This window comes from Zonotrichia albicollis, chromosome 10 (assembly GCF_047830755.1).
Source record: "Zonotrichia albicollis isolate bZonAlb1 chromosome 10, bZonAlb1.hap1, whole genome shotgun sequence".
Taxonomy (NCBI): Eukaryota; Metazoa; Chordata; class Aves; order Passeriformes; family Passerellidae; genus Zonotrichia; species Zonotrichia albicollis.
The window spans coordinates 22,584,680-22,607,313 of NC_133828.1; the positions used below are offsets into that span (position 1 = coordinate 22,584,680).

General features: G+C 45.0%; 2 protein-coding genes across 8 annotated transcripts in view; one reads left to right on the forward strand and one right to left on the reverse strand.

Moving 5' to 3' along the window:
* Positions 1–35: 35 nt before the first annotated feature.
* On the reverse strand, positions 36–15,300 carry IDH1 (isocitrate dehydrogenase (NADP(+)) 1). The gene is made up of 9 exons (XM_005484134.4): positions 15,154–15,300; positions 12,340–12,467; positions 10,569–10,860; positions 8,746–8,851; positions 6,013–6,190; positions 5,479–5,630; positions 4,239–4,379; positions 2,529–2,691; positions 36–2,033 (listed from the first exon to the last, which is right to left on the reverse strand). The coding sequence occupies exons 2-9, from the start codon at positions 12,459–12,461 to the stop codon at positions 1,940–1,942; spliced, it is 1,248 nt and encodes a 415-aa protein (XP_005484191.2). The 5' UTR covers positions 12,462–12,467; positions 15,154–15,300; the 3' UTR covers positions 36–1,939.
* A 42-nt stretch (positions 15,301–15,342) lies between these two features.
* Positions 15,343–22,634, forward strand: part of PIKFYVE (phosphoinositide kinase, FYVE-type zinc finger containing) — a 66,404-nt gene continuing 59,112 nt past the window's right edge. For 4 of the 7 annotated variants that reach the window (XM_026791733.2, XM_074548345.1, XM_074548347.1 and 1 more), the window contains exons 1-3: positions 15,344–15,495; positions 18,705–18,886; positions 20,352–20,531. In XM_026791733.2, coding sequence (XP_026647534.2) covers positions 18,715–18,886; positions 20,352–20,531 — 352 coding nt within the window. In that variant the 5' untranslated portion in view covers positions 15,344–15,495; positions 18,705–18,714. Of the gene's footprint in view, positions 15,496–15,880; positions 16,039–16,080; positions 16,521–18,704; positions 18,887–20,351; positions 20,532–22,634 lie in introns of those variants that run through there. The other 3 variants (XM_074548349.1, XM_026791732.2, XM_026791736.2) reach the window with 3 other exon arrangements.

The following is a 22,634-nucleotide window of genomic DNA, read 5'->3' on the forward strand; positions in this document are numbered from 1 at the left end:
ATATTTGCTAATCACACAAAGGAAGGAGACACAAGGAATGTTAGTTGGCTTTTATTTTAGTTTGAATTAAAAATATTCCTTAAAAAAAAAACCAACACACAACCATGGATGGAATAAGTTTTCACAGTCATGATACGACTTGCCGTAAGACAACAAGGGTAAGTAATAGCCCAGACAACTGGAGAAAAGTTTGCACCTTTATGAATTGTGGGGTGAGGGATGAGGTTAACAGTTCCTATGCTTCACATCCAGTCAGAAGGAGCATAACTAAATGCATGGCCTGCATTTAGACACTGCAGCATGGCTTTGGTAGGCTCTTAGCCTATAAGGCTTGTTTCCAGCATTTACTAAGTGCTACTGAAATGCTACAGTCCTGACTGTAGCAATGGAACCAAATCCCTTGGTATCAGGACACTGTGCTCTGGTTGGCACTACAAGATAGATTCAGGAGGGCTGTGGTAGAGCTGGCATAGCCCTCTGAGCTCACTATACTCACTGGGAAGTACTGAGAGAGGAGGACGGTATTCATTTCTAAGGCCTGCTGCACAGTAGGTCACTGCTGGTTTGACCAGAGCTGTGACTCAAACTGGCCTTCAGACTGAGAGGAAGAGATAAACATAGATCAAAGTCAGAGAGAAAAACCTCAGGTCTGCTGTGAACAAAATTAGGAATCCAGACCAATACTGAGCTTTTGTCAAACTCATCTGCTTAGGAAAAGTAGGACTTTACCTAGCAGCTCAAAGGGTGTCAGAAAACATGATTTTCTAAAAGCTTAAAAAGTGTCTATGTTCATTTTTATCTAGTGTTTGTAAAGTTAGACAACAAAGCACAATACAGACCCAGTTATGCAAGCAATAACAGAAAAGCCAGGTACGTGTTTTCTCCAATATCCTAAAGTTCCCATTAACTCCTGCAATTTTTTCTTTGATGAGGGCACTTGTATTTCTTCTCATTCCATTAGTGTGTCTGGAGGAACTACTGCACTGGCTGCATCTACCAAGTACCCAAAAATTTATTTCTTGGTCCTTGACATTTTTCAGGCTGAATTTCAATTTCTGCTTCATGTAGTGCTTCCTATTATTGCTGCTGCTTCTCCCACCTTTTCATGGGAATCTCCTTCAATTAGAGTATCATCTATATATTAGTAGAGTTTCACATGTGGAGGGAGTGAGACTGTAAAAATTCAGCAAGATTGAGCAGTCATGGGTGAATGTTTGTACCCTGGAAGGAGCCTATTAAAAAACAAACTGATGAGAGAACAACTGCTAAGAAAGCAAGAACAGGAAAAAAACCAACTGCAATTAAAATGCAGAAAGTAGTCCTGACAGATCTCAAGGTGAAGAGTGTGCTCAAAATGCAAAGCTTCTTCAGTCAAAAGCTGTAACACGTTCTAGTGAGACTGAAGTCTGTGAGATGGGGCAGAAGGTGTGCGAGGGGGCTTTTGACAGGAGGAATGGAGACTGTGGTGTGGAGCACCATTCCCACTCTCCTGATGGAGCCCAAGATCTTGACATAAATATGAAGTGAATCCAGCACAGCTGCAGAGTCTGGGAAGTGTTGACTCAATGCAGCAGGTTAAGAAGGGAGCTATCTTTGAGACACAAAATGGAGAGCTTGCTAAAACCCCCAGTTCATACCTTCTCAAGTCATGAAGTTCCCTTAGGTGATTCCAGTCTACAGAATTCACTTTTGAGCAAAGAGACCTCCAGTGCCTGTGCTTTGCAAGAAGACTCAAGTGTGATCAGACAGAAAATCAAGAGAAAAATGAGTAATTGGGCAAAGAGATGATTCTGATAGGAAGTATCTACCAGTGTGATAATACCAGATGGCCAAAGCTGAAGAACAGCCTAAAAGAAGCGCAACAAATGAGACAATGCCACTTACACTCTGATGTAAGTGGGAGACACTTTGTTAGGGCAGCTTGAGTGCAACCCATGCCTTAAGCTTTGGGCATAGAGGCCAGCTTCCGCTTCAAGTTTTCAGCAAGCTTGTCCATGAACTCAAAGGTGTTCAGGTAATCAGAGCGTGTGACACTGGCAGGGGGAAACAAAACAAGACAGGTATTAGTTGTATAGACTCAAATGAAGCAGAGGAAGACTATTCAAAGAACTTTATGTTCTGCCTCTAAAACCAAAAGAGTTCTCTCCTGCTCATCAGGCTGGGGTGTTTGCCATAAGGCTTTGGGAAGAGGTAGCCAGGTGATATTTTACAGTTATGTAGGTCTTCTTCATTTATTAGGATCTGGCCACCATAGCTAGACTGTCATATAAAACATGTAAATCTTTACAATTCCTTCTTGACTTTTTTCTCCCATTCATTTTGTGCAATAGCAGGGAGAGAGCAATCTGCACTAAGTTGCTTAGGTCAGGGAGTGTCTCATGTTTGTTTTACAGCACTGGGTACAAGAAGTCTTATGAGACAGACTCCTGTTCTTTACCATATTAAAAACAGCATTCCAGCCAATGCTGTGCAGAGCCACCATGTAAAACAGCCTTCTCTAGGCATAGTTGGTTATTTCAGACACTTACTTAGGCAGGCCTTTGATGCAGGCAGCAAGGTCCTTTGTCATGAAGCCAGATTCAATGGTCTCAATGCAGACTTCTTCCAGAGCAACTGCAAAGTTCCCGAGGCTAGCGTTGTTGTCCAGCTTAGCTCTGTGAGCAAGGCCTCTTGTCCATGCGAAGATGGAGGCTGAGAGAGAACACTCGGTTATTCTATCTTACCAGAACTTCTTGAAAGTTTCTCTAAATCATCATGTGGAACAATAATTGGATTTTTTAATACCAGTAAAATGGAAAGCAGACTGAAAAAGAAGATACAAAATCTGGTACGGGAAAGAACACTTATCTTCATTTAGGTATCCTTTGCCTTTTGTGGAACTTGGGGAAAAAAAAAAAACCAAAGCAGACTTCAGAAACTACTCACTGCCTCCAGTAATCTCTACTATGCATGTCATTTTATTTTCCTCCTGCCCAAGTCAGAAAGAATGCCAGGTGGTAGGACTCTGTAGTTACAGAGAATATTGTGACAGAAGGGTACAGTTCTTTTCCTAACACTACATTATGCTCTGGTCTCTGTGCAAATTTAGAGGATGCTTTCCCTCATGTCCCATTTCACGTACCCTTACACTTTGTGTGTGTACATGGCTTGGGGTGTGGGTGGTTTGTCTGGGCCATCAGAAAGAGTAATAAAAAACAACCAACCTAAGCCTTAAGGCCTTGTGGCTATAAACCAATAGTTTCCTGAAGAGTGAGTGCATAAAGACTAAGTTAGGTCCAGTTTATTGCTTGCACTCAGTCCATTCCAGCCTGTTTTTTGTTTCAGGCTGTAGCTCTGTCTGTAGAGACCCAGAGAAGCTGACTTAAGTCATGAGAGGACTGTGGGGGTGTATTCCCTTGCCTCCTCCTCATGCCACACTGTGATCTGAGAAATACTCAATAGGCCTTGGCAAACCACACCTAAGCCTTTCTCAAGCTTATCAGAAACCCAGGAACTTGTGGTGTCTAATGAGCACCTTTTTTTTAAATGAACAGTCTTGCAAAGGTATTTTTCTTGCCTGAATAACAACCCAAGTTGAATAATATTTTTGTTACTGAACTTTCAGAGAAAGTTACTGACTTGAATTGCAGCCAGGATGGAAAATTACTATAACTAAAGCCCACTCTCTTGCAACCCCATAAACAGTGACCCAAAGTAAGACCCCTCCAGCTCTCGATTATAGCGAGCTAATGCATACTATACCCTACTCTATAACAGCCCTTTAAACAGCAGCCCAAAGTACATCAATGCTGTAGCCAGGACTAGTGATCTATTTTTCTCTCTTTTCTCCTCTTTTTCTTCCTTAAATTCCCTCTTTTTTTCCTTTCTTACTTCCTTTAATTAATCTTTCTCTCTTTAATGCCTCTCTTCACTTTCACTCTGCCCCTTTATCCAAAACCCACTGCTGTGTGCTTATACAGCAGGTATTTCCATGCCATGTGTGTAATTTACTGATGTACTTTCTGATTGTTTGCAGACCCTCTGACTTTTGTAACTTCTTTTGATCAATGAGCATTTAAGAATCTTAGGTACTTCCTTCCCCTTAAGGGTAACCACAATCTCTGGAAGAAAAATGCATTATGACCTGCAAGTTTCACCGCTAAGTGGTACAGTTGTCTACAGAAAGGGTGCAGATGTTCTTACTCTAAACTTGTTCTTTCACGTGCAGAGATGATGAAGGGCAGTGAAAAGCAGCTCACCAATGGGGTTAGTGGAGGTTTCTTGGCCTTTCTGGTGCATGCGGTAGTGACGAGTGACTGTTCCGTGAGCAGCTTCTGCTTCTACAGTCTTGCCATCAGGGCAGACCAGCACGCTGGTCATCATCCCCAGAGAGCCATAACCTACAAAACACAAGTTTCAAAAGCTCAGTGTCTCCTTTGGACAGCTCCCTCAAGTTCCCCTTCATCTCCCCATCCAACAATCCCCCTACATCTTCCCACTGATAGGAAAATCCCTGAACAGCAGAGCTGTAGTGCTTCTGCAATTAACTGGCAAGTCCCTACACATCAAAATAACAGTTCATCTGAACATGAAGTCCAGCTGAACCATGAGCTATAGGTATACAGACATTCTGCACCATTTCAAGGAAATTAGTTTCCTTACCTAATTTGCTGGACAGATTTCTGAAAATGTACAGTAAGAGAACAGTAAGTGTTGGGCTGCTTGTCTTTCACACAGGGTGACAGGAAACAAAACAACTTATTAAGAGCATCTGCTCTTGTGAGAGGAACCAGCAACTTCTGATATTGGACATTCACACCAGTTCTAACCCTGTACGTTTCAGAGATGTCCATGTTTGAAAGCTGCTTTGTTTAGCAGTCCAACACATTCTTGTTCTGTGGGAGGCAGTTTAGTGGCACTACTTCAGAAAGAGTGTATTACATAAAGCCACCACACATCTCATCCTGTGGAATTCTGCATCCATATTTATTTTGGCACCGGGCACCTTGGTTATAGAGGATTTTGATAAAGCATTGCAATTATGTCTAATTAAACATATCAATATCTCTCTTTACACCTGACAGGTAGCTTTAGGTCCTGAAAGTTTTATGACTTATCTGCAGAGTGTGATGGCAGACTTATCTGCCATCACACTCAGCAGCAGTCAGCTTCACTCAAGCTGTCAGTAACAGAACCAGCTGTCTAAATACTGTCCATGAGACTAGAAAGCCTACTAGTTATCATGGGGTAGAAACTTCCCTCCTGTAAATAAATACAACTACAGAGTCTACATTCAATAGATTTTCTTGTAAAAAAAAAAGGCAAAAAAAGCAAAATCAGAATTTTTTTGACTGCCTGATACCTCCATGACTGGAAACAAGTTTGAAATACAAGTTTTGAGACCAAACATCACATCCTGGGCCATTCCATAAGATATGACAGAAGGACAAGAGACTGCCACTAAGCCTGCTTCAGTGTGGCACAGGAAGCACCTCATACCTTGTGCAACAGAGTCAGACTGCACATCCCCATCGTAGTTCTTGCAAGCCCAGACAAAGCCTCCTTCAGATTTCATGGCCTGAGCAACCATGTCATCAATGAGCCTGTGCTCATACCAGATCTTTTTGGCTTCAAACTGGGACTTGTATTCTCTAGGAAACAAAAATCAAAACACCTTGTCATACAAACAGGGAATTGGCAGAGTCTGTACATAGAGAGGTGCACAGAGGTAAGACTAAAACCAAAAAAACCCTGCATTCTCATTACTCTTTTTCCCCTTGGCTGCTTCAGAATTATAGAGGCACCCACAGAGAATCTGTGGCTTTATTAGAAGATATGGACACCACAGCCACATTTAGCAGAGCTTTCCACATTGAGTATTGTGCCTTGCAGGACAAGGGAGACTGTGACAGAGATGGCCTCCCCTGTGCCCTTAAAGTGTTGCTGAGTGTCTGAAAAAGCAACTCACAAGGCTGGAGAGGATGTTCCTGCTGCAGACTTGTGCACCGCAGTAGGAAGTACAGAACTCATTACCTGTCATAGAGGTCTTGGAAGATGTCTTTGAAGCGGCCATCGTATTTCTTCAGAATGGTGTTTTTGGTGCTCATGTAGAGGGGCCAGCCTTTAGACAGCGCCATCTGGAAGGAACTGTGGGCAAAATCCTTGATGGACTGGTCAAGATTGTACATTCCCATGGCTACACCACCACAGCCTGTTAGTGGAGGAAGAACAGATAGGAATAAACTAGATTTAGTTTTGGTTTAAGAATTTTATTCTCCCCATAGCATACTCTGGCTGGCAGACAGACTGGTGCTGTCCCCAGGTGTCTTAATCTAGTTCTCAATTTAAGATTGGTTCTTTCAGGAGAAGATTTGCTTTGTGTTATCAGCTCAAAGTTCCAGCAGTTCTGTGACACATGGATAGGAAGGTGGTTTTGTTTTACAGGCAAGTACACCTTAATAATGTGATCTAATCCCTCTAAGAAGTTTTGTTCTAATCCAGCCTAAGTACTCAAGCACACTGTGACAGAAGTGAATGTACTTGAACTCCTACTAGCTATTTAAGTAATACAGTCTTTTTCTATCAAAGCAGCAGGCAGCAGTCTGGAGCAGGAGGTCTCAGTCAAAGTCAGAAAGGGATGTGCTCACACCTTAAAGGCTCTGCACCTTCAGAACTAACTCCAGCAGTCAAGGACTGCTTTGCCTAGCTCAGGTAAACAAGACTCCACATGAATTCCTGTATTTTCAGCATATGTGTGGCCTACCCTGGTGCTTTGATCCACCCACTCAGGCTCACCTCTACCAAGTTGTGGGAAGAATGTGCCAATCATGTGGGAGCTCAGGCAAGCCCTGAGAAGGCTCTGAGGAACTATCAACATTCACATGACTTAGATTGTGTAAGGCAGATGTGTTAGAAGCGCAAACGGAAGTGTGCTGAACTTGCAGCCCAGCTCACCCGGAAGAAAGCAGCACTCAGATCATGGAAGAGGATGATTGTGGGTGAAAGGAGGGTCTAGAGCTTCAGGAGAAAGCTTTGTCATTTTCAGAGCACAACTCTGTTTCTAATGAAAACTAGATGCCATGTACTTAATTTTAAGCACCTCACTACAGCATCTATCTAGTTTTTGTACAGAACCAACATTAGGCAGCTTTGTTCTAGAAACACCCACAGTTGTAAAATAGCTACTTTTTCTAATATCCATTTGTCCTTACCACCTTCAGATGGTTGTTACTATATGGACATACATGCAGAATGAAGAGGGGAAGCCAGAGGAGGTTTATCTGCTTGCCAAGATAGCAATGTCATTTAAAGTTGATATTGGCAGAGAATGAAATCCCTGTTGTTACATGTTATCTCTGTACCTTGCCTATGGAGTCAAGGACAGTTCAGGGTGTGATCAGCTACACAGACTGTGTCCTTTGGAACCATGATTTCACAGTTGCTGGATGACAGCTATTAATTTTGAATAAAACAGCTATTTTCATACATGTAAAAGAAAATTCTTATTGCAGTCATACAATCCTACTGCCTCATAAAAATCTCTTGATTCAATGTCAAGGTTGAACATATTAATACAGCAAAAAGACAAGCTTCCCTCAATTATTTGGGAGATGTGCTGGCACAACAGTTGTCTGTGGGGAGGCCAGCTCCCTAGAGGAACAGCAGTAATCTGCCATCTTTGCATTTCCCTGCCTTCTGCTTGCTGATGCAATGCAGAGTAGCAAACAAGACTGGCAGCTGGATGGCCACACATCTCCAACACAGGCTCACCAGTCACCTAGCAAATGAAAACAGATTGGGACTGGCCACAAAGGTGAACTCCAGATGAAAGGCTATGCAACAAGAGATGATAGAGATGTAGGTTCTTAGGAGCAAGCATGCCAGAGAAATCAAGTATTACAAAGGAGGGTCGTATGTCAGTCTTGGTAGCTGTTTGCCAAACCAACTGCACACAAACCAATTGGTTTATGTGGTTTCATTTTTTTGTAGCTAAATAGGTCACTGTAAGACTTTACATCCTGAACCCTTTGATTAATGATAGACAGAGACATGACTTGTATGATGTTTCCTTGAATCCTGCCCCCTAGAGCAAACAGCCTGAGTTCTGACAACATGTCTGCAACTGCTTCCATTAACAAAGCCCAGCAACGCCAGGACTCTTCTGAGCCTTGCAATGTCTGCAACCAGCAGAGCAATAGGGAGAAGAAAGACACTAAAAGCTTTGGGACTGCATCTATTAAAACAGTTACAGCCTACACAGTCAGGAGCATCCTTGTGAAATCCTCTTTCCACCTTACAGAGTAAGTAAGTATTAATTCCCATTTCTCTTGAGCATATAAAAAGACTGCTTCATAAAGAAGGGCAAAAACTGCAAAGGTATAGAGATCAGCAAAACAAACTAAACCCAGGAATTGCACATGGATTGCTCTCAAATATATCTCCCCATAGGTCAAACCTAGTTTACATAGTAAGTTTGCCTCTGATCAGAGAGAAAAACATATATGCTGCTACCAGAGTCGTCATACAATGAGCATGACAGGTGGCCAATCTAATATGGTTGTGTTCTTGATGTGCCTCTTTGATCCCAGGAAGATTTCACAGTTCTTTCAGTACTTGACAAATAAATGAAGAAGGCCCAAACTTTCTCCCCCATTCTCCCTCAAAGTCATTTTACCATCAAACAGATTTGACTGGTAATTCAAGGCTGAATTAAAAAAAAAAATACCAGTGTATCAGTTTTCATGACTAATTAGAGAAAATACCTACTTTCAAAGTTATGGACCAGATATGTGACTGGTTTGCCTCCATCTGCAGGAGTGTAGGTCATCTCTACTTTTCCAGGCCCAGGTACCACAAAATCGGTTGCTCTGTACTGTTAAAAACAAAAAAAGCCATGATAATTTTTCTATCAAGAAGAGAGAATCATAAAAGACAGTCCTCATTTGGGAGGGCAGGTTACAGAAAAACAGTTGGACTAAAAACCCCATTAAGCAGACTCTTTCTTCAGCCATATTGTCATTGGATTATTTTACTAGAGCTTAGAAAGACGAGAGTCATGGAATCACTTAGGTTGGAAAAGACTCTTAACATCATCAAGTCCCACAGTTAACCCAGCACTGCCAAGAGCATCACTAAACTGTATCCTTAAATAGTCAAAAGTCCACCTGTTTCAGAAGCCATCTTCCCATTTAGGGGAAAAAGCTCACAGATTCTTGGGCCCCATCAATGGGCAGAGTATCTACTTTTGCAGATGTGCTGAAGTTTTAAAGTGCAGAGTATTTAGACTGTTGTGTGGTTGGTGGATAGAAAGGCTCCTCTCCCTGCCTTAAAAAAGCCATTCATATTACAGCTGCTGATCATGTAGGGTTCATACATCATACAAGATGGCATTTGAAAGGCCAACCTGTATAAGAGCCTTTCAAGTTAAAAACTTTAGGTATGTAAATGCTGTCTCATCTTCCCAATTGTCCTGAACAGTACTATTTAAGGTTACATTACCTTGAAACTTATTATTCTTTTTCATGTAGCTTTCCTCCTATTAAAGGAATCTGTTCCCTGAGCTGTTCTGAAGTTAGTGTCTCGCTCCTATGTCCTTTGTATGTTCTGATATTGTTCCTTTCACTTTAATCTCATACTTTTGCAGGGTTTCAATCCTTTCCCTTTAATCCACTGTTTCCTATTATTTTAACCTTCTCAATTTTTCACAACCTTTAAGGATGTTGAATCCCATTGTTTTCTAGTGTCAGGGTTCTGCAACTATTGTCCTCTTGAAAACTTATTATTTTACCTTCCTATAGCAGGTAATTTAATGACTTGCCCTCAGTTTCCAGGTTTAGCCACCTATTTAAGCACTTGGCTCTTCTAGAAGACTTCTCTTTTGCCATGTTTGATAGCTTTATAACATATGATTGCCCATGGAGAACAGTATGACTGATTCTTATCTTCCAGGCTACTCAGAGGGCACAACACTGAGAATGGTTCCAGGGCTTTCCACAGCCTTGTACTACCATTGTTAGGGAAGTTCTGATAAGAGATTTCCCTACTTCTGTACCACAGCCTGATGTACCCAGGTCAGATACCAACTCTGCAGGTGTGCTGTGCAAGAAACAGAACAAAACCACACCCCCATACAGAAGGCAATTTTGCCTACTTTTAGAAGTCACTCATTTTTATCCATTTTTGCTGTAAGCAACATTTGACACCAGAAAGTCCTGCAAAGTAAGAAGGTGGGCAGCGCAAAATAGTATTTTCTAAAGATTCATAAAGTTCTTATGTAGGAAGGAGTGTTCTAGGGAGGTGAAGAACAATAACCTAGCAGAGTTAAGTGTCTAAGTACAAGCCTGTGTAATCCAAGCACAGGTTTCTGAATGCTGTTTATACAGTGACACTGCTTAAGGGACAGAGGCATGAACCATGCGCTCCCACACTTGCCAGCTGCAGCACAAACAAAGTGCTAGCATGTGTGTGCTCCCAGGTGGAATGCAAGGCACAGAGCAGGAGCACAGGGATGTCTAAGTCTTTGGAGCTCTATACCAGCCAGGAATAAGCCTGTTAAGACAAAAAGAGGGGTAAGCACTGGAGTGACTCACTTGATCCCCATAAGCGTGACGGCCGATGACAATGGGTTTCACCCACCCAGACACCAGCCGGGGAATGTTCTTGCAGATAATTGCCTCTCTGAAGACAGTGCCACCTAGGATGTTTCTAATTGTGCCATTGGGAGACTTCCACATCTGCTTCAGCTTGAACTCCTCCACTCTGTTCTCATCAGGAGTGATGGTTGCACACTTTATGCCAACGTTGTATTTCTTTATGGCTTCAGCAGCTTCCACAGTTACTTTATCATTTGTAGCATCACGATGCTCAATGCCCAAGTCATAGCTGTAACAAACCCACAAACATCATCAGGACTTCCCAGGACATTTGTTTGTGTTCAACAGGAAAGAAACACGACCCTACATGTCCTTGTGAGTGTAACTGCAGCAGTCTGCCACAAATGACATTATCCCTCTTCCAGTGCAAATGCTGCTGGACTGGAAGAAAACAGACTTATACAGTGACATTTCTCCTGTTGGTGGAGGTTGGTAGGAGATGGGAGAAAGGAGAGCTTCAGTTCAGGCTAAGGTTTGCTGCCAGGATGGGACTATCTCCTCTGCCTTGCCTTTTGAGTTTCCTGCAATGGCACCTGTCAGTTGCGGATTTTCATTGCATGGAGCAGCAAAGTCCCCAGATATGAGCCTTTATTTCAAACCTCTCGTGCTGAAGGCTCTGGCTTCCTTCCTGTACTGGGCACATGAAGCTATACTAGACTTCAAAGCTGCTTTGACAAGGGACCCATGATCCTGCTCTGGCAGCAAAAGTGCCAATATTCCTCTCAAGCATCAGAGGAAGGTCATTTCCATACTCACTGTTTCAATAGCTCTTGGAGAACAATGGGTGCCCAGCATGGGACAGCCCTGAAGCACAGCCAGCTGTACATGAATTTAGCCATTGTGCTGCCTCAGCCAGGGGTTTGCTTGCCCTCCTCCCACCCTCTTTGAAAAGGGATGTTCTCCAGACTGTGTGCATGTATTATGCTGCTGGGTTCCCGTCTGCCTGCTTCCCAACAGCAGCAAGCAGAAAGCCTGATGTAGGTGGCATACAAATGGCTCCAGTGGCAGGGGAAGAGGTCAGACTTGTGGGTTTAGCTATGGCAGACACCACTGAAGGCCTCTGTCCACATGGCTAGGAGCAATGTAGCTGGATACTTCTCTAATAATTATAGCTCAGTGGCCAGAAAAGGAAAAGATTATTTGTTCTGCTTGGCCAGATGCTATAGATAGCATGTTCCTTTTGCTGTACCCAGCTGCTAGTATTTGTTATTCTCCAGAAGGGAGTATAGGAGCACAGTCTAGCTTCAGGGAGTAATTGCAACAGTTAGCTCACATTGTCAACAGCAGAGCTCAGGCTTACAGCCATCAGGGCAGAGTCTGTACCCTACACACACCATTCTGTCCTCTGGGCAGACCTTCAGACAGGCATGGCAAGAAGCCATAAGCCCACTCAGGGGTGCAGGGTGCTATGCTTCAAGTCAGGGACTGGCTGAAACAGCCCATATTTCTTCTTTAGGCTGCAAGGTCATGCAAACTGCCAGGTGCTGGAAACCCCAAGACAGAGGATAACAAAATACAAGCCATGTCTCTGAGAGACTTTCTTGGAGACACAGCACAGGCAAAACTCAAACTCACAACTCCGCATGCACTGCTTACTGCTGCGAGGAACCCTGGAGGGCAAGCTTCCGGTGCTAAATGAAAATCCATCAACACCTCCTGACACAGTACAAACTTCAGTACATTCAGCTGAATGTCACAGAGTCATTACCTGTGCAAATCCAGATCTACATAAGGAAAAATCAGCTTTTCTTTAATCAGCTCCCAGATGACCCGTGTCATTTCATCTCCTTGCATCTCCACAACAGAGCCTCCACAGATTTTTTTAGACATCTTGAACTGCAATAGGCATAAAAAAAGTCCAACCTAAGTTAAAAGCTACTAATACATGTATCCTGCATTTTTACAACATAACTAGGTGAGGCAGTAACATAGCATACAGGATCTCTCCAAAAAGTCTCTTGAAAATAACCTCAATTTATCCTTAGTTTCATGCTACATGGTATTTTCCTTAAAGCCCCAGCTCCTACAGAGACCTATGTGAGAATAAAAAGAAAGGTTAAGATCTTGACAATTAAGGGCATGGGCATTAATAATGATTGTATCAAAAAATTTAAAAATATGACCAAATTCTTCCCCCAAATTCCACAGAAGTAGATGAGCACCATTTACTTTTAGACTTCATGAGTTCTAGTCCAGTTACCTGTTTCTCCACCTTTTTCTGAAAATCAGGGGTTAATGGATATGATTACAATGACAGCTCATACTGCTGAAACTATTAAGATTAATATGTTGTAAGCTTCTTTATTAACTTTGTCCCCCAGGAAGGAAGGAAACAGGTAGAAAACTCCAAGGGCTACATATCAAGAGCATTTACTTGTGGCAAGCTTTATTTCTACAGATAAAATAAATACTGGACAGATTTGTTTGCTGTAGGGAACAAAGGCTAAAAAAAAAAAAAAGAACTTGAACTCTACTCTTTTTTTTGCACTTTGTTCTTTGTCAAGACAACCTCAGAGGGCACTGAACTGCTCTAGAGCGACCTTCTTTCCAGCAGCCACAGTTTCTTGGGTCTCGGATTATGCAAGAGCTGCGAGTTGGCAAGCTCCTCCCTCAGACGGTGCTGTGCTTGTGTGCAGCTGTGGATACTACAGTGAGATAGCAAACCCTTGTGCCTGAGGCTGCCGTCTCAGAGACCAAGGGCCAGGAATACTTGACCCAGAATGAAGGGTCCCACTGTACACAGGACTTGTTCATCCAGACCAAGTCATTCCAAGGTGTGAGGCTTGCAGAGCAAGGGCCTCCCACTGCAAGCGTGTTGGGAGACTATACCAGGGTTAATTTTTTTTAAATTAAAGTAACTTGTGCTGCATTTCCAAAATCCAATCCTTTAAACAATTTTAGCCTGGGAAGAGAATAAAATTTCTAAGCTATGTTCACAGGACCAAGCTTTTCCAAATCTTTTAAAGCACAAAATGAAGAAGAAAAAAAAAAACCAAAAACCATGACCAACAAAACACCAAAAAAGACACCCCCAAACAAAAAACCAAACAAAACAAAACCCCAACAAAAACCCCACCCAAAAAATAACATAAAACTCTAAAAAAAAATTGAAAAAATAAAATGAGGTTGCATTACAGAGACTCAGTCTAAAAGATAAACTACTTCAGGCATTTCTATCCGTAACACAGACGGTGCCTTGGGTTATATTGGGTCTTTCTAGTCCTCAAGGAGAACTTGAACATGACCCCACTCTATCTGAAATCAGTTTACTTATGCAAGTATTTTGAACCCAATTTTCAACTGACTATCTAAATAATAAGGTCTGTATCATAGTCCATGGCCTCGGCACAGAATTACTGCTGTGGGAGAGTTCAGTTTTGCCTCTTGAAACAATCTGAGAAACAGTCTGATTCATTAAAGCAAAAATGTAGACAGGCAGAAACCCAGAAAATACTGCTTGTTTTGTGGTTTGGTTCCACTTAACTAAGACAAATCAGACTGTGTCAGTCACAGTAATCAGTTTGGCCTCAGAACCATTTGATGCTGCTGCCATACAGAGAACATAAAGGTGGGTGAGAAACACCTGCACTGATGTGTGGGAACAGCAGCCTCTTCAACGACTCTGACAGCGCCCAGCATGTTTGTGCGACCATGGCCAGGCACTGGCACTCGTCCCATCCCCGGCCACCAGTGTCCCCAGTTTCTCTATGAACTGGGGCAGTACTGCAGCAGCATCCCCTGCCTGCTCACCATGCCGAGAGGCTCCTCTAGAGAGCACACATCGCCCAGAGCCCAACTCTGTCACTCGTCACCGCTGATTTTGTACTGAACTGCCAAAATCCAGCAAGGTCTTTCCCCTGCAGCAGCTCTTCTTTAAACACACTTAACCCAAGCACACAGCCAAGGCAACTTAGAAGAAACCGTCTATTTCCAAATCCCTCTTGGTCCCGCGGAAGGGCTCGGGGCCTACGGGCAATAATTAACTATTGCAACAAGTCCGTGACTCCAGCGTACAGCTCCTCTCCCGGGAGGGAGGGCTGGCCGGGGGCAGGAGCGGGTCGCTGGCACCCACCGAGTTCCCGGCTGCACTGGCCCCTGACAAGGCGATCCGGTGGCACACGGGAGATTTTCCCACCGGGCCGAGGGCAGGAGCCTCGCCACGGCCAAGGCTGAAACCGCGGCACCGGCACGGCCGCGCCTGCGGCCACTCCCCAGGCGGGAGGGGACAGCCGAGGGCCCCCGAGCCAGCGCCAGGGACACCACCGACTAGCGGGAGCCCCGAGCACTACGTGAGGTAGTCCAGGACACGGCGGACGACCCCGGGGGCAGCACCCTCAGCGCCTCAGCGCCAGTCGCGGCGGGCGGGGCGCGGGGTTCCGCCCGCCCCAAGGGAAAAAAGCCCTTAAACACAATCGCACCCAGGGGGACCCGCTGCGGGGCGCCGCGCCCGGGAGACAAAGGACAAAGGCTGCTGTGCGGCGGCCGGACCGCGGCGCGCTGGGGCGGTGGCGCTGCCCTTTACCTGCGGGTGCGGTGCCGGTCCGTTCTCCCTTCCGTGCGGCGGTGCGGCAGCGCTATGGGCCCGGGCTGTGCGCGGGGCCCTTTATGTGGCCGCGCCCCCGCCCCGCCCGGCCCCGCGCCCGCGGCGCCCCCTGCTGGCCACGCCCCTGCTGGCCGCGCGCGGCCCCTCCCCCCGGCGGCGGAGGCGCGGGGCCGCTAGGGGGCGCGAGCCTGGCGCGTGGCCAGCATCGGGCCCGCCCCGGACTCGCGCGCCGGTGCCCTCGTGCAAGGGGCCCGCGGCAGCTCGGACCGTGCGGCTGCCGTTCCGGGCCGGGCGCGTTCCGCGCTCTGGCACGCCCGCGCAGTGAGTACCCGCCGGCACGGGGAACCCGCTGGCGGCGGGTACTCACCGGGGGGCTCGGGCGTGGCCCAGGGAGAGCAGCCCAGCCCGGGGATGCGGTAGACACAGCGGGCACGGGCTCCTCCGCTGGCGCTGGGGCGGCGGTGTCGACACCACGGCCCCGGGGGCAGCAGCCGGCACCTCTCTGGGGCTGGGGCGAGGCGGGGAGAGTGGCGGGGAGGAACCTCGGGGCGGGAATAGAAGAGGAGGGAATATTAATGAAATAGGGTGTACTCCGACTTCCCGGGGGACACACCGGCTCGCCGCACAGCCAGCGGCTCCCGAAGCAGCAGCCCGGTGCGCGGCGCCCGGCCGGAGCAGCCGGGAAGGGCCGCGGGGCGGGGCCGGGCGCTGCCGGCGGGTGGAGTGCGCGGAGCTTCGATTGGCGATGCCTGCGCGGGAGCGGCGCGGTCGGCGGGCGGTTGGTCGGGGCTGGCGCCGCCGGGCCGGGCGGTGAGGGAAGAGCGGCTGTGCCGCCCCAGCACCGGCAGCAGCCGCGGGCAGCAGGTGAGCACCGCCCGCCAGGGCCGCGTCGCCAGCGCCGCTCTGCTGCACCCTTGCTCCGCCCGCCTTCTCCGGGCTGCCCGGGCCGGCCCCTGGTAGCGGCCGGCGGCGGCTCTCCGGGGGTCGTTGCCCACCGCGTCCGCGCGTCCCGTCGCTGGTGATCTCCGGGTCTGCCGCCCCAGGCGGGGGAAGGCGGCGGTGTCCTCTTCACGGAGGGCAGAGCGGAGCAGCTGTCCCCTGCGCCGAGGTTGGAGGGGAAGCGTGTCAGTCACGCAGCTGTGTCCGAATTGCGGGTGGCTTTGCGCCGGGGTGCGCTATCCGGGTGCCCGGCAGTATGTGTGTAGGAAGGAGGGGCCGTGTCCGTCTGGCTCTGAGTCGCTCCGGACAGCTCTGTGGGACGCGGGATGTTCCGGCCCTGCTCTTCAGGAACAGCAGTGGTGGGGAGGGAGCTCACGGCCACCCTCGCACTCCGTGTTTTATCGGTGGTGAGTTGGTGATTGTTGAAGCTGCAGCTTCGAGGGGGTTTAGATACATTCCCCGTGACTGTTGGTGAGGATCCTGTGAGGAATGTACTCTGGTTTTCTGCTCGTTGACCGATAGGAGTGACTATTGGTTTCTTGTGGTGGGAGCGGGGAGTATTTTCCCTTTAGTGGGACTGCTAAAGCATAGAAAGGCTGGTAGATTCCATAGCTAGTGTGTTGTACAGCACAGAAAATCTAGGTGTTTCTGGGGCTAATGTTAGGTATAATGCTGTTCTTCTTAATAGTTGTAATTAGACCAATATTGCTGTGACAGAAGCAGTTATTATGGTTTTTTCCCCCTCGAAACACAAGTTTTTCTAATAGCACACACACACATGTATATATATACACACACACATATATATATATACATATTTAATGCACATTCAGAGACTTGCTTGTAACTCTTATCTTGCCAGGCTATAGTCAGTTGCTGAAATATGAACATAGTTTCCTACAAAACTGACTTCATAGTGGGATCTTTAATGTGGTACTGTGTGTGAAGGTACACCCTTGTTGTATGTTCAGCATTTAAAAAGCAAACTATTAGTTCCCTTAAGACTGAAGAAACAATTCCAAATTTACCTGAAGAGTGTGTTTCAAGGAAAATGTTCCATGAACTCTGGTGTTTAAATACATTCAAATCACCTGTTTGAATAATACTGGTGAAATGAACAACAAAACAACATACCCTGATTGAGTGGTATGTGGAAGACTGAGACTCAGCCTTACATAAAGAATCTGAACAAAGTTTCTCTTGAAACTTAGTAAATTATGTCTCTCTGCTCTCTTGTAAATGATGCCTCTCTGCTTTCTTTCCTGAGGACATGTGAATAGCAAAAGAAACTGAGCTGAAGTACAGAGCGGCAAGCAGAAGTCCACTGAGCAGTCATGTGAATGACTTGCACATACATCTTTTTGGTATTCTTTGTAGGAGAAGTCCAACTTTGCCACATGAGCTGCTTTTCAGCACTTTCAGTGTCACCTGGTGATCATGATGATTTTCTCTGGACTGCACAAATTTCTTGCAGGGTGGCTTCTTGGAACTTGGAAGAAAATATTCTAGTGAGCAATACATGCCTGAAAGTTCTAGGGAACAATTGTGAGAACTGGAAATTGTTATGTCGTGAAGAAGTGGCTGTCAGCTGCTAAGCAGGTAGCGGGTTCATAAGGGGTTTTGATCCTTGGCACAGGTAAAAATCAGCCATTGCTCATAGGCTCCATCAGCTCAGCTGCCTGTGTTCCTACTCTCAAACATTTCACTAAATCTTTCTTAAACAAAGATGAAGTTAGTAAACACCTTAGCCCAGCAGGCTAGAAATGCAGGCTGAGTGAGGTGTTGTGAAAGAAATGGGGTATCTGATCAGCTTAAAGAGTGTGGGCTGGGGAAGAGTATGACTTTTGGCTGTATGGCAGCTTTGGTACACAGAAAATAGGGTTTACAAGTATGGCTTCTTCTAATACAGAAAGTGGTTTGGGGTTTTTGCTTGTTTTTCCTAAATGGAGCTGCTCCTGAAAATGAGGATGTTTGAAGGTGTTAGATTTGACAACAAGTAAACCACAGTTTGAGTTGCTTCCCTGGTAACCTGCACAAGGGCCTGTTTTGTAATGCAGAGGGGAGGGAAGCAGTTTCCTACCAAAATTAATCTTTCAGTCCTGTTCTTGTTTGTAGTTCATTCTACTTCTCACTCTGAAGTTAACCTGGCCAAACAACAAGTCTGCCTTATGCTTGCTCAGGCATGCCTGTTTTCAGTTTGTTACAAGAGCTGCAGAACTCACATTAGGAGAAAAGCTGTCACGATTAAAACTTCATTTTGGTATGCCTGCAGAGTCTCCATTTGACAACTTCAAGTTCTCATAAACCTCTGCTGCAGTGTGTCATCAGTGTAGTGGTTGTTTATTTTGTTGCTCTGGCTGTTTAAGTAGGCACTCTGCATTACACTCTGCAGAGGTGCTGCTCTCTGTCAGTGGCTGGGCAGGGGGCATGGGCTCTTTTGGCATTCTTGGTCTGTGCTAATAGTAGCTGCCTGTGGTCAGTTGGGTGAATGTCTGTCCTCTGGGATCCAATGAGATATCTCCTGCTCAGAAGGCTGAGGAGGTTCTGTCTCACCCTCCCTTGTGTAATGTGTGCTGCTGACCTCTTTCCAGGGCACCTGAAATGGCTGCAGATGAGAAACGCTCTCCGACACTGGACTCTAGCAGTGACCTACCTCGTTCTCCCAGCAGCCCATCGCACCTCACTCACTTCAAACCCCTGACTCCTGACCAGGACGAGCCTCCCTTTAAATCAGCTTACAGCTCTTTTGTAAATCTCTTCCGTTTCAGCAAAGGTGGGTGCTGGGGGATGTGTGGCCATGGCTTGTGCCTGCTAGTGGCTGCTTGTAAAAACACCTCTGAACAGAGAAGCATAATGTCAAAGGGCTGATGTCAGCTCTTTTGTGAGAGATGTTGCATCTGGCTTTTGGGTGGTGTAGGAGAGCTTTATTAGGAAAGATAGCCAGTGTCTTGCAGCTGGAAATCTGTAGCTGCCCATGAAGGTCTAAGACAAGCCAGTTAGCAGGTACTATTGTATAGATGCTTAGCTTGACATCAGAATTTCCTTTGCCTGTATGATTTTTTTTTTCTGGGCTGAAAGTAGGAGTAACCCTCTGCCAGCCTGCATGAGCAAAATGTGTGCTTGTCCTTCCAGTGCAAGTTCAGACTTCATCCACCTCTCACCTTCCTGTGCATCTCACACCTGCAGCTGGGTGACAGCTGACCTGCAATAAAGCAGGAAGTCCACACTTAATTTGCATGGCTTAGGTGTTCCCCATCAAGAAGTCTGAAGTGTTGTGAAAGTTTTGTATGTTAAAAAATATTACATGAGTTTGGCCTTTGTGCTGCATGTGTCATTAAATATGTTCTCAGTGGGCAAACTCTGAAAGAACTGTGCGAGTTCCTTTTTGTTTCAAAGAAAGATCCTGCTAAGAATGGTGAATGAAAGCACCTGGATTTTGTGCAAAGTCTCTGTATCCCTTTACTGGAGATGGCACACTGGTCAGCTGCTTTTGTTTAGTCTGTTCGTTATCCAGCTTTGTTAAGCATAATTCAGCAATGTTTGAGCTGGGGGAAAAGAGCCAAACAGCTTTTTGTGTAACTGATCTGTTCAGGCTCTTATGCAGAATGAAAAATAATTACTTGGTATGACTCCTATTAGTTTGCATACTAGAGTAGCATCTGTCATTGCTAATTTATTGAAAGTAGCATAAAATGTGGTCAATATTGGCTTCACTTGTTTTGTTCTGACAAAAGTAGCTGGAGTCAGCAATGTCTTTTGGTAAGTGAATGAGAAAACAACCTTGAAACAACACATGAAATGTGCATCTTACTGGAATCAATGAGAACCTGTCTATACTTGATCTGCTGATGGAAATTAAAGGCTGTGGTAACTTTACTGTGACTTCAGTACTGACTTGTAAAGTAACTGAAATTCTGTTTTCAAGGCAGAAGCTGATAGTCAAGTGTAACTATTCTATTTTGCAAGAATAATTCACATTTGGATTCATGAATAATCTGCTAGGGTTTTTTTGACACTTTTCACATTAGAGAATTTCTGAAATAGCCTGAGCCTTGAAGACAGCCTACTGTCCTGTTTCTATGATATGTATAGTACTTTTAAAACTAAAAAATCATTTGTTTTGTTTAATTATGATCTAAAAACTATTTTGTGAGAGTTTTTTAACCCTAGCTCTGCATGTACTACTGGTTTTCTTTATCATGTCTGAACAGGGGTTTCTTGCTTTTTGTCAACTCTAGATGATGGGAGGCTTTCATCCCCAGCAGAGAGAGCAGAGGCAGGACAGAGTGATCCACAAGCATTGAGTGGTGGCTGGTCCAGTCCTCAGCATCCCACGAGGGCTCAGTCTCTGAGATCACCAATCCCTTACAAAAAGCAACTGAGTGGTGAGCTGCAAAGAAGATCTTCTGCACCTCTAGGTAATTTCAGCTCTTTGTTCTATAAAACAATGTTGCACCAGCCAGGATGCTTCAGGGGGAGGTGGAAGGATGTGAGCACAGGCTCACTGAGTGTCCAGATTCATAGCAGAATTTAGTATCAGGCTATGCTGCTTCTCTTAGTGAGATTGCACTTTAACCTCATAACCCTCCACCCTTCTTGGTGTTCCAGCAAGAAAACTTCTTGTTGGGGCTCTGCTCTTTTAATTGGAAAACAGTCTGGAACAGAAGAGGCTGCCAAAACACATCTAGTGTTTTAAAGTCACCTGAACTTTGATCCTGAACATTTCTGCTTTGTCTCAAGACACTACAGTTTCTTAACATCAACATGCTACCTCTTACTTTAATGCTTAGTCGGGATGGATTTGGTGTTTGGGTCTTCAAGGGAGTTGTAAATGAAAGGTTTTGCTTGTAGTTGTTTTAAGAAGAATTGGAGGTTGTGCTTAAGATTTTTTTTTTCAATCCTGCCTAAACTATTGCCAGATTCTGTACTGAATCTTTTAGCTGGTATGTGGATTGATTGTAATTTCAAAGGTGCAGCTGTGTAATGGCTTTATGAAGATGTGAAAGAGCTAGGAAGTTGATTACAGGGGTCCCTCTTGAGATCTGACTGGTTACTGTTGGCTGTTGATGATAGCCTTGAGGAAACTGCTAAACTGGGTAACAGTCTTGTGCAAGGCAGTGTTTCCAAGAGTGTGGTACCTCTTGCAAACAAATCAGATCCTTTCCTAAATGTTGTTAATGTGTATGGGATTTTCAGAAAGATGGGTAGTTTTGGTAGCCAGGCAAAAGTCTAGTACAGAGAACTAGCATTTTTACCTGTCATTGCATGCTTAGTTAAACATGTTCTTCATCTTCCTCCTTGCCCTCTCGTAGTATTTGATCTTTTTAGTTGTACTTCCAGTGAACCAACTAAGGAGGTTAACTAATTTATTTATTTGGGGGTTTTGTTTTGTTTGCTTGGGCTCTTTCTTAAAGCATTTTCTCAAATGTCTCAAGAGCAGCCATATGCTCTTGGTTGATAAGCCAATTTGCTTTTACTTGGTACCTCTTGGAAATTGCCTGGGGATTAGATGTTAGAAACCTTCAGGTGAAGTATGTTGTTTGATACTCAGAAGGCAGAAGTAATCTTGCTGTTTGACTTCCTCTGGGATTAGGCAGCCAGGGAATAAGATTTAGTTTAAGGAGTGTGGGAGGAACTGTTTCTGTATTATTCCAGCTCTTTTTCAGGACCTCCTTTCATATCTCTGGGTTTGGATGCAAATATCTTAGAAAAATGTCACAATGAATTAGCCTGAAAAGAAGTAAAGTTAGGACAAGCAGGAAGTGCTGCTCATTTTTTGAAGAGATTTCTGTGGTACCTTGTGCTGAGCAGCCTGACTTGCTGTTGAGTATTTTCTCCCAAACAACCTTGGTGCTGCAACAAACATGAGCTCTGTGTCACATGTAAAAGTGTACTTGATTAGTGAGAAGGTTTGGGGGAGTGTTTTAGGCCATCTCACTTTGTTTGAAGAGGGGAAAAAATACTTGCACTTTCCTTCTCTAAAAGTCAGGCATTGGGTTTTTTGGAGCAAACTTTAGAAAATTCTTTTTCTTTCCTTTTTTGACCTTAAGTAGTTCTCAGTCCTTAGGTCTTTGAGGATTGTCTTTGAGTAACAGAGAATTTTATTTCTGCTATTGCAGCTGATGCTGGCCTGCGCAAATAATCTTAGAAATTATTATTTTATCTAAATGGTGAAAAGCAGGAAAATAAGTGATGGGATTTACTTAAACATCCAGATTGGTAAATTGGTTCACCCACTGACTTCAGTGACAGAGAGGTGTCTAACTGAGTTTTCTTGTAGCCCTGTGTCCACAGGCCTGTAAATGTCTCTCTAGGCTTTGCCATTACTTAGATACTTAATAACATGGGCAAGTGTAGGCAGGAAAATATATAAGCACTTCACAAAGGTCTCTGTAGCCTACTTAATCTTAAATAATGTATCAAGTTAAGCAAACTGAAAGGAATAAATAAATAAATAAAACTTTGCTTCTGGTGTCTCTAAATAGTGATGAAATGAAATTGCTCCTGAAGATGCTGACCCT

Coding starts and splice junctions, on each gene's coding strand:
- IDH1 (XM_005484134.4), bottom strand. CDS start 12,461: ATGTCTAAAAAAATCTGTGGAGGCTCTGTTGTGGAGATGCAAGGAGAT. Junction 5,631..6,012: donor TTCCAAGACCTCTATGACAG/GTAATGAGTTCT, acceptor TTTGTTTCCTAG/AGAATACAAGTCCCAGTTTG. Junction 2,692..4,238: donor AACCTCCACTAACCCCATTG/GTGAGCTGCTTT, acceptor GTTCTCTCTCAG/CCTCCATCTTCGCATGGACA.